The sequence below is a fragment of the Dendrobates tinctorius genome, unplaced genomic scaffold (assembly GCF_039654945.1).
Source record: "Dendrobates tinctorius isolate UK_male_01 unplaced genomic scaffold, ASM3965494v1 ptg000134l, whole genome shotgun sequence".
In the NCBI taxonomy this organism is placed as follows: domain Eukaryota; kingdom Metazoa; phylum Chordata; class Amphibia; order Anura; family Dendrobatidae; genus Dendrobates; species Dendrobates tinctorius.
Genome location: NW_027361802.1, coordinates 9,009,485 through 9,023,721, shown reverse-complemented (window position 1 = coordinate 9,023,721; position 14,237 = coordinate 9,009,485). Strand labels below are relative to the sequence as shown.

Here is a 14,237-nt window from a genome sequence, read left to right as displayed (position 1 = left end):
ATACATACAATAATCAAATAATAAAGGGGGAACCTGGGAAACTTTAACAATGGTGGGCCCTGCAATAGGGAAAAGGGAATTGGAGACCTCCTGAGCTCCCCTGAGCCAGTGTCCCTGCACTCCTAACGTTCCCTATGCCGGTTTCGCACCGGGCGCCGCACGCGTACCTCAACGCCCTTGCTCACCCTGAACCTAAACCCTCACTAGGGAATGGGTCGGTGCGGAGACTAATCCCACCACTGCACTAATAACACACATGAGGAAAGAGACAATACAGGGGAAACACCACTTAGCTTTGCTCTGTTGCGTGCGCTCCTAGCAACAGAGCCCTCCACCTGAGTGTATCTTCTCCTCCACCTGGATCCATCACCATAACAGGATCCTTCACCTTAGTGCAGCCTTGGAGCAGAGTCCAACACCAGTTGCAGCTGCTTAGAACCAGAGTCCCAAGGATGAGTTCAGCTGCTGACACGAAGTCGAGCATGCTTGAGTCCAGCTCAGCGGCCAAGTCCCACATGGTGAGTGCCACTCTCCATAGTCGCCACTCCACCAGCCCATGCAGACACTTCCCGCTGACACCATCACTGCGACTCCACCACGCCATGCCAGCCCTTCGTCCAGACACCATAGCTGAAACACATCCCCCCTGGCTAAGCTGCGCAGGACTCCTCACCAGCTCCATCCTTCATCCAGGCTCTCCAAACTCAGAGTGAACACAAACTCACAATATCACAGGCAGTGATTGCACACCTCTAGCACACCTTTATAGGGTGTCACACCTAATACCTAATTAAGTGCACAAAAACCCAAAGTGCAATACCACAACCACCACCGGGGACAGTCAAAACACCTTTGAACTTAACCAAAGTAAAAAAAGTTCACTTTGTGCATTTAATACCGCCAGATCCAACACTGGATCATGACACCACCCACCTGATGTGCTTGGGATTCCAGGCAGTGCCACTGCGGCATCTGTAGCACAGTCTGTGACTTCCAAATGTGTTTCCTTTAAATGATATTTAGAAGTTATGTGATAAAACAATACACTGAATAATGAAAATAATCATAAGAACTGGTCAGATTAGACATACAGGGGGGAATTAATCAAGAATTTTGAGCTAATTTTTTGACGATTTTATGCTTTACGCTATAGCATGAGATACCTTATGAGTCCAAATGTATTCAGTCTACACCCACCCAGCATGACAGCTGCAGCTTGTAGTGAGCAGTGTGAGACCTCAGCAGCAGGGAGGATGGATGCTGAGGAGCTGTCAATCAGGCTTAGGTAGACAGAGACTGAGTTTAAACTTTCAAGAGCCACTGTGACATAATTTTTTTTTAGAAGTTAGTACAACAGCCTCACTAGACCTAAGAGTTCTATTTAATACTGCATGTAGATTTGTGAAATATACTGACAAATCCGTTTTAAGCAGCATTCACAAGCATTTGACCCATTATGTTCGTTGATATATACAGTAATGATGTAATTGATAACGTTATTGTTATAAGTTTATTAGAAATTGGCAAGCTCCACAATATATTTTTGCTAATATTGACCAAAGTGTTGTGTTGATGTGTTTGAAGAACAAGCGGTATAAGATATCATAACTCAATCCATATGGATTATCATCCTACTTTACAGAGGACCACTGGCTAAAGCTTGTACTCGAAACATGTGTCGGATGTCGGCAGCTGCCTGGACTCGTACTCCCATCCAGTAACAAACATTATTGGAACACTTTTACTTTTTGGTGTATACATCCTTGTATCTGTAACACTATGTATTTACACTTGTATGTATGTACTACAATAATTGTTTCTATTTATCACATTGTACCTGTGTAGCAATCAGTATGAAGTCATATTGCTAATAGTCATAGTTACCTCTAGTGAATTACTTTGGCTAACCACAGATTCATATGGAGGAGGCGGCTCTATGGGGCAAAACACTTCAACCCCTTTAAACCTGGATCCATAAATGTGTGGAAGTGGAATCACCTCATTACCAATCATTCTGAAAAAGAAAACACGGGATTACCCGTAATGCATATGTGCTGTTCCATCTAAGGTTATGATTGTATGCTTATATAATTGTGTTATGTTACCTTTCTTTGTATTCAGTTTTGCATTTGGTCTGCTGCCACCTGCTGTCCTTTTCTGTATAGCAGACGGCAGCTAATTAAATCTAGTACATGCCTCCCACTTCCAGGTCAGGTGACTCCTTCTCTTCCTGCCGGTTGCCATTACTAGTTTCTTTTTCACCCGGGAAAGACACGCTTACCAGGCTGTGGAAGGCATCAGTTTTTTGACCACACACACAAATTGCTAACTTTACTGAATCATATTGCTGCATACCTTGCTGCACACATCTTGCTGTACCACCTGGGTTGATACACCTGCATTTCTGGAGAAGTACTGCATTACCAATCATATGCTGTATGTCCAGATTTCCAATAAACAAGTCTGGACTTCTCAATATCTGGTGTGTATCATCTCTCCGGACGCATGAACAGCAAAACAGCAACAATGGTCCGGTCTGCTCTGCATCGGGGAAACGGAAGGTAGGAATCTTTCCCAGCCCCACTCAACTACATCTCCATTCGCCTCATGTGGGGACAGAACAGCATAGTCAATAGTGATGAGGGAGTATACTCGTTTTCCCAAGCATGCTCGGGTGTCCTCCGAGTATTTTGGCATGCTCGGAGATTTAGTTTTCATTGCCTCAGCTGCATGATTTGCAACTTGTAGACAGCTTGAATACATGTGTGGAATGCCTGTTTGTTAGGGAATCTCCACATGTATTCAGCCTGTCTACAAGTCGCAAATCATGCAGCTGAGGCAATGAAAACTAAATCTCCGAGCACACCAAAATACTCAGAGGACACCCGAGCATGCTCGGGAAAACCCGAGCAACGAGTATACTCGCTCATCACTAGTTGTCAACCAATGTTCACTAGATTTAGTTAGGGGCTCTAAATGACTGACACACTTGTATACAAGACATATTTATGTTACTGGTCTTGCTGACGTGTAAATTCAGATTTATTGGCAAACAGTGAATAAACATCTTTCATTGATAAATGTTTTTCAACCAGTAAGAACACAAATAAGAAACTGTGAAAATAGAAGAGGAGGTACGGATTTGCTATTGTTATTTTGCAGATCTAATTTCAGCCTTATTTTGAGCATGGTGGCATTACATCTTTAATTTTATTGTCTTACTACAATCTGTAAGTCTCGTTTTAGGCACTAACAAGAAGAAGTCTAACACACTGAATGATCCAGAAACAAGGAGCTAATGTATTCAATGCCAAAAGAAGCAATTAAAATAATTACATGTTCAAACTACATAAACATCTGCTCCTTACTTAATGGCAAAGAATGTTGGACTTCAGCAATCCTCTTATAATGCTTTTCTGGCCAAATGAGTCTGTATTTTACTCAGTCTTTCTAACGACATGAAGAAACATTGCCATGAAAATTTGTGACAATGAGCTCATGTTTTCTTTCTTGGACAATCAGGGAAATTTGAGAAAATGTTGATATGAAACGGTTTCATGCTCAATATGAAATAACAAACACAAGAAAATATTGTCAATCAATTATTTAAAGGGCACTACCACCTATAAGTTATGTTTTGCACCCCCTGCAGAACTCCACCTAAGAGTATTTGTAGACATCCTGCTCAAAAGCAAAAGGCTTTCATGCTTGGATACTTTATGAGGTCATGTATTATTTTGATAGCGGGGGTCTATTTTACCAATACCGGTCAAAAGTATATATCCAAGCCGAGGTCATGTATTAGTAAGAAAACAAAACAATAGGGGAGATATACTTATCTGGTCTAATTTTTCATCAATTTTTTGGATTATTTTGGGGCATTTTTAGACTAAGTTTTAACCACCTATTGGTTGGCCTTTGTGCACCAATAATTTGTGCCAAAATGCTGGCTCCTCTAGACAATTCTGCAGCATCAAGCAAACCTAAAAAAAAATTAAAACACTTAAAGGGCTTAAAAGGGTTGTCCACTACTGAATATCCCCAGAGTAATCAATTCAGAGCTCGAATTTACACCTCCCACAGTGGCGCAGCTCCAGCGATGTTGACACTGCTTTTCTTGGTGGATAATATTGTTGTGTCTCATATCCACTGCAGCCAATTAACAGTTGATGATTGGCTGGCTGACCAGCAAAAAACACCTATAGAAGTCATAGTAAATGGTATGGACACTACATAGATGACCTGCTTATAATCAGCGGTCAAAGTGTAGAGCATTTATCCACTTGGTAGGTGATATCAACTTCCTGTTTGTGGCACATATAGTATATGGGAGGGGGGAGACTTTTCAAGATGGGTGGTGACCATGGCGGCCATTTTGAAGTCGGCCCACCCAGATGTATCCATATAAATGGCCCACCATGTATTTACAAAAATGACTGCAATTTATAGTGAAGAAAAGATATAATTTTTTTACATTTACATCTAAAAGAGGTATAAAACAAGAAAAAAAGATGATTACTGGTTTACAGAGAAAGGCACAATCTGGAAACACAGTTCTTGAAGCAGGTAGCACTCATCGGAAGCATAACACTAAAGGGAACATGGCAGCTGCTCTGGCTTCCTAAATTATCACTTCCCTATTGCACCCTTTATCTATATTCTAACTAGCTCATTTTCATGCCTTTCCAGTACCTCAATAATTGTAAAGTCAACTTTTAAACTGGCACTTGAGCTATGCAAATCTGTGGGGGACCGGAGGGGTTTTGATTTCCTCAGAGTAATTCTCCCTCCTCATCTTGTAAGCATTCCCCAGGGGAGCGAGAGACCTGATTTACAAGAGTGACATCTTCCTCGGCTCTCTGCAAATTTTACGCATGCGTGTGACATTCCTGCTCCCTGGGGATTGCCAGTGAAGCTGATGGGGATTGCCAGTGAAGCCGGTGGGGAATGGCAGTGAAGCCGGTTGTACACAATAAACACAGTTTTAGAGCCCCTATATGCCACCAAATAAACACAACCCACCAAAGTCAACATGTAAATGAATATATACACATACACATGTGTTTATTTGGTGGTATACAGTACGTGGGCTGTAAAACCAGTCTTACATTTTTCATCAAGTGACTATGGAGCTCCTCTACGGCTGTATGAGTCCTGCACCACTGCTACCTCTCTGGGCATGTGCAGTGCACTGACAAAGCTGGGTAACGTACACCTGGCTTCACATCATCATGGAGCAGCAATGTTCTGTGCATGTGCAATATTTGCAAAGAGATGACATTGATGTCACTCTTGTAAACCCAGTCTTTCATAGCCAGGGGGGCATGATTATAAAATGGTAGGCAGGAGTATTCCAGGGAAATCAAGGCCTCGCCAGACTCATCCCCCATAGATATGCATATCGCGAGGGTCAAAAGTTGATTTTTCAGTTACTGATGTATTAGTAAGGCACAAAAATGGGCTTGGTAGAATACAGAAAAAGGTGCAATAGAGACAAAATGGTGGCAGCTAAAGCGATTCCCATAGGGGAATGTTATAGGATTAGCAGGGCAGTAATTTAAAAGGCAGGCAGAAGGAGGGGCTCCTATCTCCCTTCTGATTGGTGACCCGAGACATTATTGCGCAGGCCCAATCGATTGTTGTTATGGCAAGCTGAGGTCATCAGGATGAACTCCAGGTTTGCCAGTTACAGTGGCCTCTTTAGACCATGCTAGCAGCATGGTCTATGAGGCTTCTGTCAGTGTAATACTGACAGGTATCAAGAATTGCAATGTTGGTGCATTGCAATGCATTATACCAGCAATCAAAGTAACAAAAGTTAAAGTCCCATATAGGGACTAAGTAAAAAAAAAATAAGAAAAAAGTAAAAAAAAAAAAAAAAAATTGTGAAAATTTTTTTTTTCAAATCACAAAATAAATAAAAATATAGAAAAAATATTATACCAAAAAATATATGTATTTATGTAAAAAAAAAGTACACATATTTGGTATCACCTTGTTCTAACTGACCTCAAGTATGAAACTGGCACACTATTTAACCCCTTCAGTGAACTTCGTAAAAAGAATAAAATAAAAACCATGGCACAAAAACAATGCTTTTTTTAATCATGCTGCAAAAAAAAGTGGAACAAAACACAATTAAAAATTTGACTGTAAATAAAAATGTTACCGCTGAAAATGTCATCTTGTCCCGGAAAAAAACAAGCTGCCATACAGCTCCATCAGCGAGGAAATAAAAAAGCTATAGCTATCCGAATAAAGCTATGCACAAATAATGTTTTTTTTCTATAAAATAGTTTTTATTGTGTAAAGGCACCAAAACATAAAAAAATGATATAAATTAGGTATCGCTGTCATCATACTGACCCGAAGAATAAAACTATCTCATCACTTTTACCACACGTGGAACGGTATAGAAAAAAAAAACAAAAAAAATTCCCGAATTGCTGTTTTTTGTTCATTCTACCTCTGAAAAATCGGAATAGAAAGCAATAAAAAAAATTTAAGTACCGGAAAATGGTACCAATAAAAACGTCAACTTTTTCTGCAAAAAAACAAGCTCTCACATGACTCTGTCGGCAGAAATAGAGAAAGATTATAGCTCTCAAAATATGGTGATGCAAAAATAAAAAGCATCTTTGTGACAGCAGCCAAACATAAAAACCCGATACAATTCTGGTATTGCGGTAATCGTATTGCTATTTACAAATTGCTGTGAGGCAAATGAACACTAACTAAAGATTCCTAAAATATAACCTTTATTTAGCATAGTTAAAGGGGTTGTCCAAATGAATTTGGAGACTTATGAATCCCCCTTGCACAGATTGGTTGACACATTTTACAAAAATACAGAATGCTTTTTGGCACATAACCTAGCAGGAATTAGTTACTATCTTCTACCTTTTGACATCTGAATAACTGTATCCCATGAGAGGTTTGATGATAAATTCTTTAATAAAATGACTGGGTAATTTTCCCAGCAATAATCAGTCACCATCACCTATAACTAACATCCCATTGACCAAAAATACAAAGGTTTTTCTATAATGTTTGATTACCACTAACTAGTGTGATTTTAAAATTTTCACATTAGCTCTATATTAACTACTAAATAAAGGTTATATTTTAGGAATCATTAGTTAGGGTTTATTTGCTTCATGGCAGTTTGTAAATAGTAAGAAATAACCCTATGATGATTTTCTGAGTGTGATATTCAGATTATGGAAGATGTTAGTTCTGGAACATTATCAGAATGGAGGGCGAAGGGCTATGGTGGTAATTAGAGATGAGAAAGGAGATGGAGCAGAATTATTAAGATCTTTGTGGGTGAGTGTCATCAATTTATGTTGTATTCTATAGAGGATGTACAACCAGTGCCATGACAGGCACAGGGTGGAGGCTTCGGTGTAGTGGCTGGACAGAAATATGAGACTGGCTGCAGTATTCAAGATAGACTGGAGAGGGAAAAATGTAGTAATAAAGACGAGAATGAATCAAAGCAACAGGAAAAGGTTTTGCAGCTTAAAAGGTAAGAAAAGTTTGGATTCTGCAGATATTCTTGAGCTGCATGTGACAGGAGCGGTATTGGATATAAGGAGCGAAAGAATGATCCGAGTCAAATATTACTCAAGATAGTGGACATACTGCCTGGGAATTATGGTAGCACCCAGGGCTGGCATTAGGGGCCGACAGACTAGGCAGCTGTCTAGGGCCCCCACTTCCCCAGGAGCCCCCAGCCAGTGGCTTGCCACTAATAGCGATACACTACGCAGCCGCTATGGGGCCTGTGAGTAAGAGGGGCCCAGTACCGCGTCCCCATCCCCACGTTCAACTTATAGGCATCATACACGGTGATACAGTTGAAAGAAAGCAGTGATTGAGGAGAGAGCGTCAGATGACACTCTCTCCTATCATTCCACCTCCGTTTCTGACTAGGCGCGCACGCGATGATGTCACTTCAACGTACACCAAGCTGTGCCAGCAGTGAAGCCGATGAAACGCATTGCAGAAGCCAGAGCAGCGGGGGAACAGGTAGAGGTATTGTGTGTGTGTGTCTGCATTAATGTTTGTGTACGTGTGTACTAGTAGCCTAGCTACTGGGGGGGCAGAGGGGGTCTGTTGCCTCGGGCCCGTCATATGTGGGGTCCACTGGGAGACATGACCACTTTTGTCATTTGGCCCTATCTGAGGTGTCAGGGAGAGAGCAGCACAATGCTTCCCTGTCTGACAGACTCTGCACAGTGGCAGATTGCAGAGCCTCAGTCCATGCAGTGTACGGTGCTGCTGTCTCATCCGAGGAGCTGCTTCCTGACCGGCAGCAGCTGCAGTTAGTTTCTGCCATGCAGGCTCTGATTGTCTCAGGCACACTGGGTCCTAATGCCCTCTGTGCATTAAACAGGACACTTCCTGGTCCTGTCTCACTGCCTGTGAACCTCATCGGTTAGTGGGGATGGAATTTATTAAATTCATTCAGTTTTGGCATGTCATGGTCACTTGGGGGTGAATGTGAGAGGATGGGGTATTGTGAGGGAGAGGCGACAGGGCACTGGGGGTGAAGTGAATGTGAGAGGATGAGGGTATTATGGGGGACGGGGTCCAGGGCATGGGGGGTGAATGTGAGAGGATGGGGTATTGTGGGGGAGGTGGGACAGAGCACTGGGGGTGAAAATGAGAGGATGGCGGTATTGTTAGGGAGGGGGACAGAGCACTGGGGGTGAATGTGAGAGGATGGGGGTATTGTGGGGGAGGGGGATGGAGCACTGGGGGTGAATGTGAGAGGATGGGTGAATTGAGGGGAGGGGGTCAGGGCACTGGGAGTGAATGTGAAAGGATGGAGGTATTGTGAGGGAAGGGGGTCAGAGCACTGGGGGTGAATGTGAGAGGATGGGGGTATTGTAGGGGAGGGGGGACAGAGCACTGGGGGTTAATGTGAGAAGATGGGGTATTGTGGGGGAGGAGGGACAGAGCACTGGGGGTGAATGTAAGAGGATGGGGGAATTGTGGGGAAGGGGGACAAAGCACTGTGGGTTAATGTGATAGGATGGAGGTATTGTGGGGAGGGGGGACAGAGCACTAGGGGTGAATGCGAGATGCTGGGGGTATTGTGGGGGAGGGGGGACAGGGCACGGGGGGTGAATGTGAGGGGATGGGGGTATTGTGAGGATGGGGGGACAGAGCACTGGGGGGAATGTGAGAGGATGGCCTGTTGGGGTGTGGGAGGGGCATGGGGGGAGATAGGGGGCTTTTTATACTTGTGAGCTTGGTCTTTTATAAGTATCAGTATAAAAAGCATAACAATACAGGTTAGTAGCGTTAATACTTTAATAACATATTAACATTTCAGTATTAGTATAACAAGGATAAGTATTAGCATAAAGGCACAACTCATACGTCAGGACTGGCCGATACTGGTCCTGACATGAGCGTGATGGATTACTGTGCATCTGTCACACTCAGGCATGGAGAGCTGACGGTCAGTCCAAGGATTGCAATGCGATCCTCGCACGAGAAATAAGTCCTTCTGTCTGCCCCCTAACAAGTATAACAATACAGTAACCACGAGCTGCATTCTATTTAATAATAAGCAATTTATTATTATTATAAAGTTATTAAAGGCTTGGGATAAATGTCTGCAGTCACTCTGATACTACAGACAGCAAAATCATGATGGGGTGCGCCTGTCGTCATGAGACCCCAAGACCACTGGTGCGATCAGGCGGCCATGCACTCATATTTGCTATTTGCACATGTTGACTAGATAAGTTTCACTTCACTCAATAGATGATAATTAGGAGCCGAAAGAGTCGTCACATGACCCCCTTCTCACATCAGCGATGCTAGGGCCATTACTGTACAAAGGGGGGACTCAGTTAAATATTAAGTGGGCACTTAAGAAGCATTATTATTTCTAGGAACACCAGTAGAGTAGCTACTGGGTGGCAGATGGTGCTGAGGCGGCTGTCAGTGAGTGTCGGGGTGAGGTTACAGCTGCCACTCTCTATGCACAGAGCGGGGACTGCAACCCCTATGACTGGAAGAGCAAGACTTCCTGGAGGAATAAAGTTAATTTCCTCCTGGCAGTGAGACTCTCAGTGCGGGGGCCGCATGGTGTCAGAACACTATTAACTATTATACTGTGTATTGGACGAGCAGTGGGGACATCATTATATGTATAGGGGAACTCTAGGTGACATCATACTGTGTATAAGGGAGCTGTGGGATCATCATACTGTGTATAGGGGAGCTCTGGGATCATCATATGGTGTATAGGGGAGCTGTGGGCCCACCATACTGTACTGTATATAGAGGAGTTATACATGGGTATCTCAGGGACATTATTAATTGTTAAGTGGGCACTTAAACATTATTGTTATAGGGGCTCTCAGTATTGTGACCATTAAAGTTGCACATGGCATATTATTACTTTATAGGGGCAAAATTTGGAGGGCACATGCACAGGAAATTAATATTTTCTAGGGGGCAATTTTACCATCTAGAGAGCATAAAGGAGGCATTATTACAATGTAAGGGGCACAGTGGTGGTGTTACTATATGGGGCAGTAAGTGGAGCTGTTTTTGTACCACACAGTAGGTGCAGTAATAAGGACACATACGCAGCAGCGGTTCAATATTGGAGTATCAGCAGGATGAGGAGTTTGCGCAGGTTGGGAATACATTTTCACATGGAAACACGAGAAGCAATGGAATGAAACTGAAAGGGAGAAGATACAGATTAGATATTAGAAAAACTTTTTGACAGTGAGGGTGATCAATGAGTTGGACAGGCGGCCATGAGAGGTGGTGAGTTCTCCTTCAATGGAAGCCTTCAAGCAGAGGCTGGACAGACATCTGTCTGAGATGGTTTAGTGAATCCTGCATTGAGCAGGGGGTTGGACACAATGACTCTGGGGGTCCCTTCCAACTCTACCATTCTAGAATTTCATGATTCTACATGTGAACGGTGCTGGAAATGTGAGAAGTCAGATGTGTCTGTTGTAATCTCTGCAGATGAGTCTTGGCTGGAGAAGTCGACATGTCGGTCTGGGCCAGATGGAAAAGACGGGAAAAGTGAATGACTCCTCCAAAATGAATGTTATCTGTAAGTCACCATCTGTAACTGTACTGTAATCTCTATATGTTCTGCAGGACTGTTATCTACCCCTTTATGTCATCATATGGCGCTAATATCAGTGCTGGTCTTTGTATAGAGTTTCATTTTCAATAACAGTGCGGTCATCTCCTGAGGTTCCCCTATACCACCCATAGTTATAATCATGATTACCTGGTTAGGGGCCACAGGCGGACACAGACCGAAAGGGCCCCTGTGCAAGAACAATATATGGGCCGTTTGCAGCCCAAGAGCTCCTAAAAATGCAAAATTGCACCTTTTTTGGAATTAGAAATGGACCCCTTTACCTCTTGCACCGATGTGGAGTTGCACAGGTTGCACCAATGACATGTCCTCCTGTTAGGGGCCCACTCAGATGTTTCGCCCCCCCCCCCATAAGCTGAACACCTACAGTGGGGAAAAAAAGTATTTAGTCAGTCAGCAATAGTGCAAGTTCCACCACTTAAAAAGATGAGAGGCGTCTGTAATTTACATCATAGGTAGACCTCAACTATGGGAGACAAACTGAGAAAAAAAAAACCAGAAAATCACATTGTCTGTTTTTTTTTCCATTTTATTTGCATATTATGGTGGAAAATAAGTATTTGGTCAGAAACAAGCAATCAAGATTTCTGGCTCTCACAGACCTGTAACTTCTTCTTTAAGAGTCTCCTCTTTCCTCCACTCATTACCTGTAGTAATGGCACCTGTTTAAACTTGTTATCAGTATAAAAAGACACCTGTGCACACCCTCAAACAGTCTGACTCCAAACTCCACTATGGTGAAGACCAAAGAGCTGTCAAAGGACACCAGAAACAAAATTGTAACCCTGCACCAGGCTGGGAAGACTGAATCTCCAATAGCCAACCAGCTTGGAGTGAAGGAATCAACTGTGGGAGCAATAATTAGAAAATGGAAGACATACAAGACCACTGATAATCTCCCTCGATCTGGTACTCCACGCAAAATCCCACCCCGTGGGGTCAGAATGATCACAAGAACGGTGAGCAAAAATCCCAGAACCACGCGGGGGGACCTAGTGAATGAACTGCAGAGAGCTGGGACCAATGTAACAAGGCCTACCATAAGTAACACACTACGCCACCATGGACTCAGATCCTGCAGTGCCAGACGTGTCCCACTGCTTAAGCCTGTACATGTCCGGGCCCGTCTGAAGTTTGCTAGAGAGCATTTGGATGATCCAGAGGAGTTTTGGGAGAATGTCCTATGGTCTGATGAAACCAAACTGGAACTGTTTGGTAGAAACACAACTTGTCGTGTTTGGAGGAAAAAGAATACTGAGTTGCATCCATCAAACACCATACCTACTGTAAAGCATGGTGGTGGAAACATCATGCTTTGGGGCTGTTTCTCTGCAAAGGGGCCAGGACGACTAATCCGGGTACATGAAAGAATGAATGGGGCCATGAATCGTGAGATTTTGAGTGCAAACCTCCTTCCATCAGCAAGGGCATTGAAGATGAAACGTGGCTGGGTCTTTCAACATGACAATGATCCAAAGCACACCGCCAGGGCAATGAAGGAGTGGCTTTGTAAGAAGCATTTCAAGGTCCTGGAGTGGCCTAGCCAGTCTCCAGATCTCAACCCTATAGAAAACCTTTGGAGGGAGTTGAAAGTCCGTGTTGCCAAGCGAAAAGCCAAAAACATCACTGCTCTAGAGGAGATCTGCATGGAGGAATGGGCCAACATACCAACAACAGTGTGTGGCAACCTTGTGAAGACTTACAGAAAACGTTTGACCTCTGTCATTGCCAACAAAGGATATATCACAAAGTATTGAGATGAAATTTTGTTTCTGACCAAATACTTATTTTCCACCATAATATGCAAATAAAATGAAAAAAAAAAAGACAATGTGATTTTCTGGATTTTTTTTTATCAGTTTGTCTCCCATAGTTGAGGTCTACCTATGATGTAAATTACAGACGCCTCCCATCTTTTTAAGTGGTGGAACTTGCACTATTGCTGACTGACTAAATACTTTTTTTCCCCACTGTAGATACGCCTCTGGTGTGTACTGCTGGACCGCGGGACTGTATTATAGTGTGTGTGTATATGCGTTATAGTGAGTGTGTGAGCTAAACTATACTGTGTGTGTGGAGGAGGGGTCGGGGGTTGCATTATATTGTGTGGGGGGGCTGCAATATTCTGTGTATTTGTGTGTGGTGGTTTGGGGCTGCATTAAACTGTGTGTGGGGTGTGCGTAAAGAGTTGCGGGCTGCATTATACTGTATGTCTAGGGGGTTGGGGGCTGCATTATACTGTGTGTGGGGGAGGGGGTTGGGGGCTGCATTATACTGTGTGTTTTGTGGGGGGTTGGGGCTGCATTATACTGTGTGTGTGAGAGGAGGTTGCATTATACTGTGTGTGTGGGGAGTCGGGAATGCATTATACTGTGTTTGTGTGGGGGGTTGGGGGCTGCATTATACTGTGCTTGTGTGTGGGGGAGGCTGCATTCTACTGTGTGTGGGGGGCTGCATTATAGTGTGTGTGGGGGGCCGCATTATACTGTGTGTGGGGGGGAAGGATTATATTCTATAAGGGAAGTTGTATTATACTGTATGGGGGGGTCACATTATACTCTTTGAGTGGGTCTGCATTTTACTCTATGAGAGGGCTGTATTGTACTTTATGGGGGGTGCATTATACTCTATGGGGGGGTACATTGTATTCTATGGGGGTGCATTGTACTCTATGGGGAGGCCCGCATTCTACTCTATGAGGAGGGCCGCATTTATTATATTATACTGAACAAGCAAAATTCAGCCTATTCATTGAGTGATTATATTGTTTATGCCAGAACAAAAATCATTGTTTTCTTCACCATATTCCTGGCTGAAAACTGCAGATAGGCTGCTGATAACATGATACTGTATGGGGACAGATTGATCTAATAGTGATCTTTCTATGCCCATCATTCTTAGCTGGTGTAAAGAGGCAGGGAAACAAGCGTCGAATGACTTCATTATTGTCCCACTCTAAACTTTTGCCCAGGGTTTCACTTTGTCTAAAACTGGCCCTGGTAGCACCATACATAGAAATGGAAATTTCAAGATTAGGTAGGTTAGTAGAAGGAGGAAACATAAGAATATACGTTCTGTTTTGGAG

At 43.3% G+C, this 14,237-nt stretch overlaps 1 protein-coding gene across 2 annotated transcripts in view; it reads right to left on the bottom strand.

The window, feature by feature from the left end:
- ENTREP1 (endosomal transmembrane epsin interactor 1) overlaps positions 1-14,237 on the bottom strand; it is a 208,633-nt gene that overhangs the window by 20,265 nt on the left and 174,131 nt on the right. For both annotated transcript variants that reach the window (XM_073543712.1, XM_073543709.1), the window contains exons 7-8: positions 1,885-2,014; positions 934-1,006 (exon numbers count right to left, since the gene is read on the bottom strand). In XM_073543712.1, the coding sequence (XP_073399813.1) occupies positions 934-1,006; positions 1,885-2,014 (203 nt within the window). The remainder of the gene's footprint in view (positions 1-933; positions 1,007-1,884; positions 2,015-14,237) is intronic.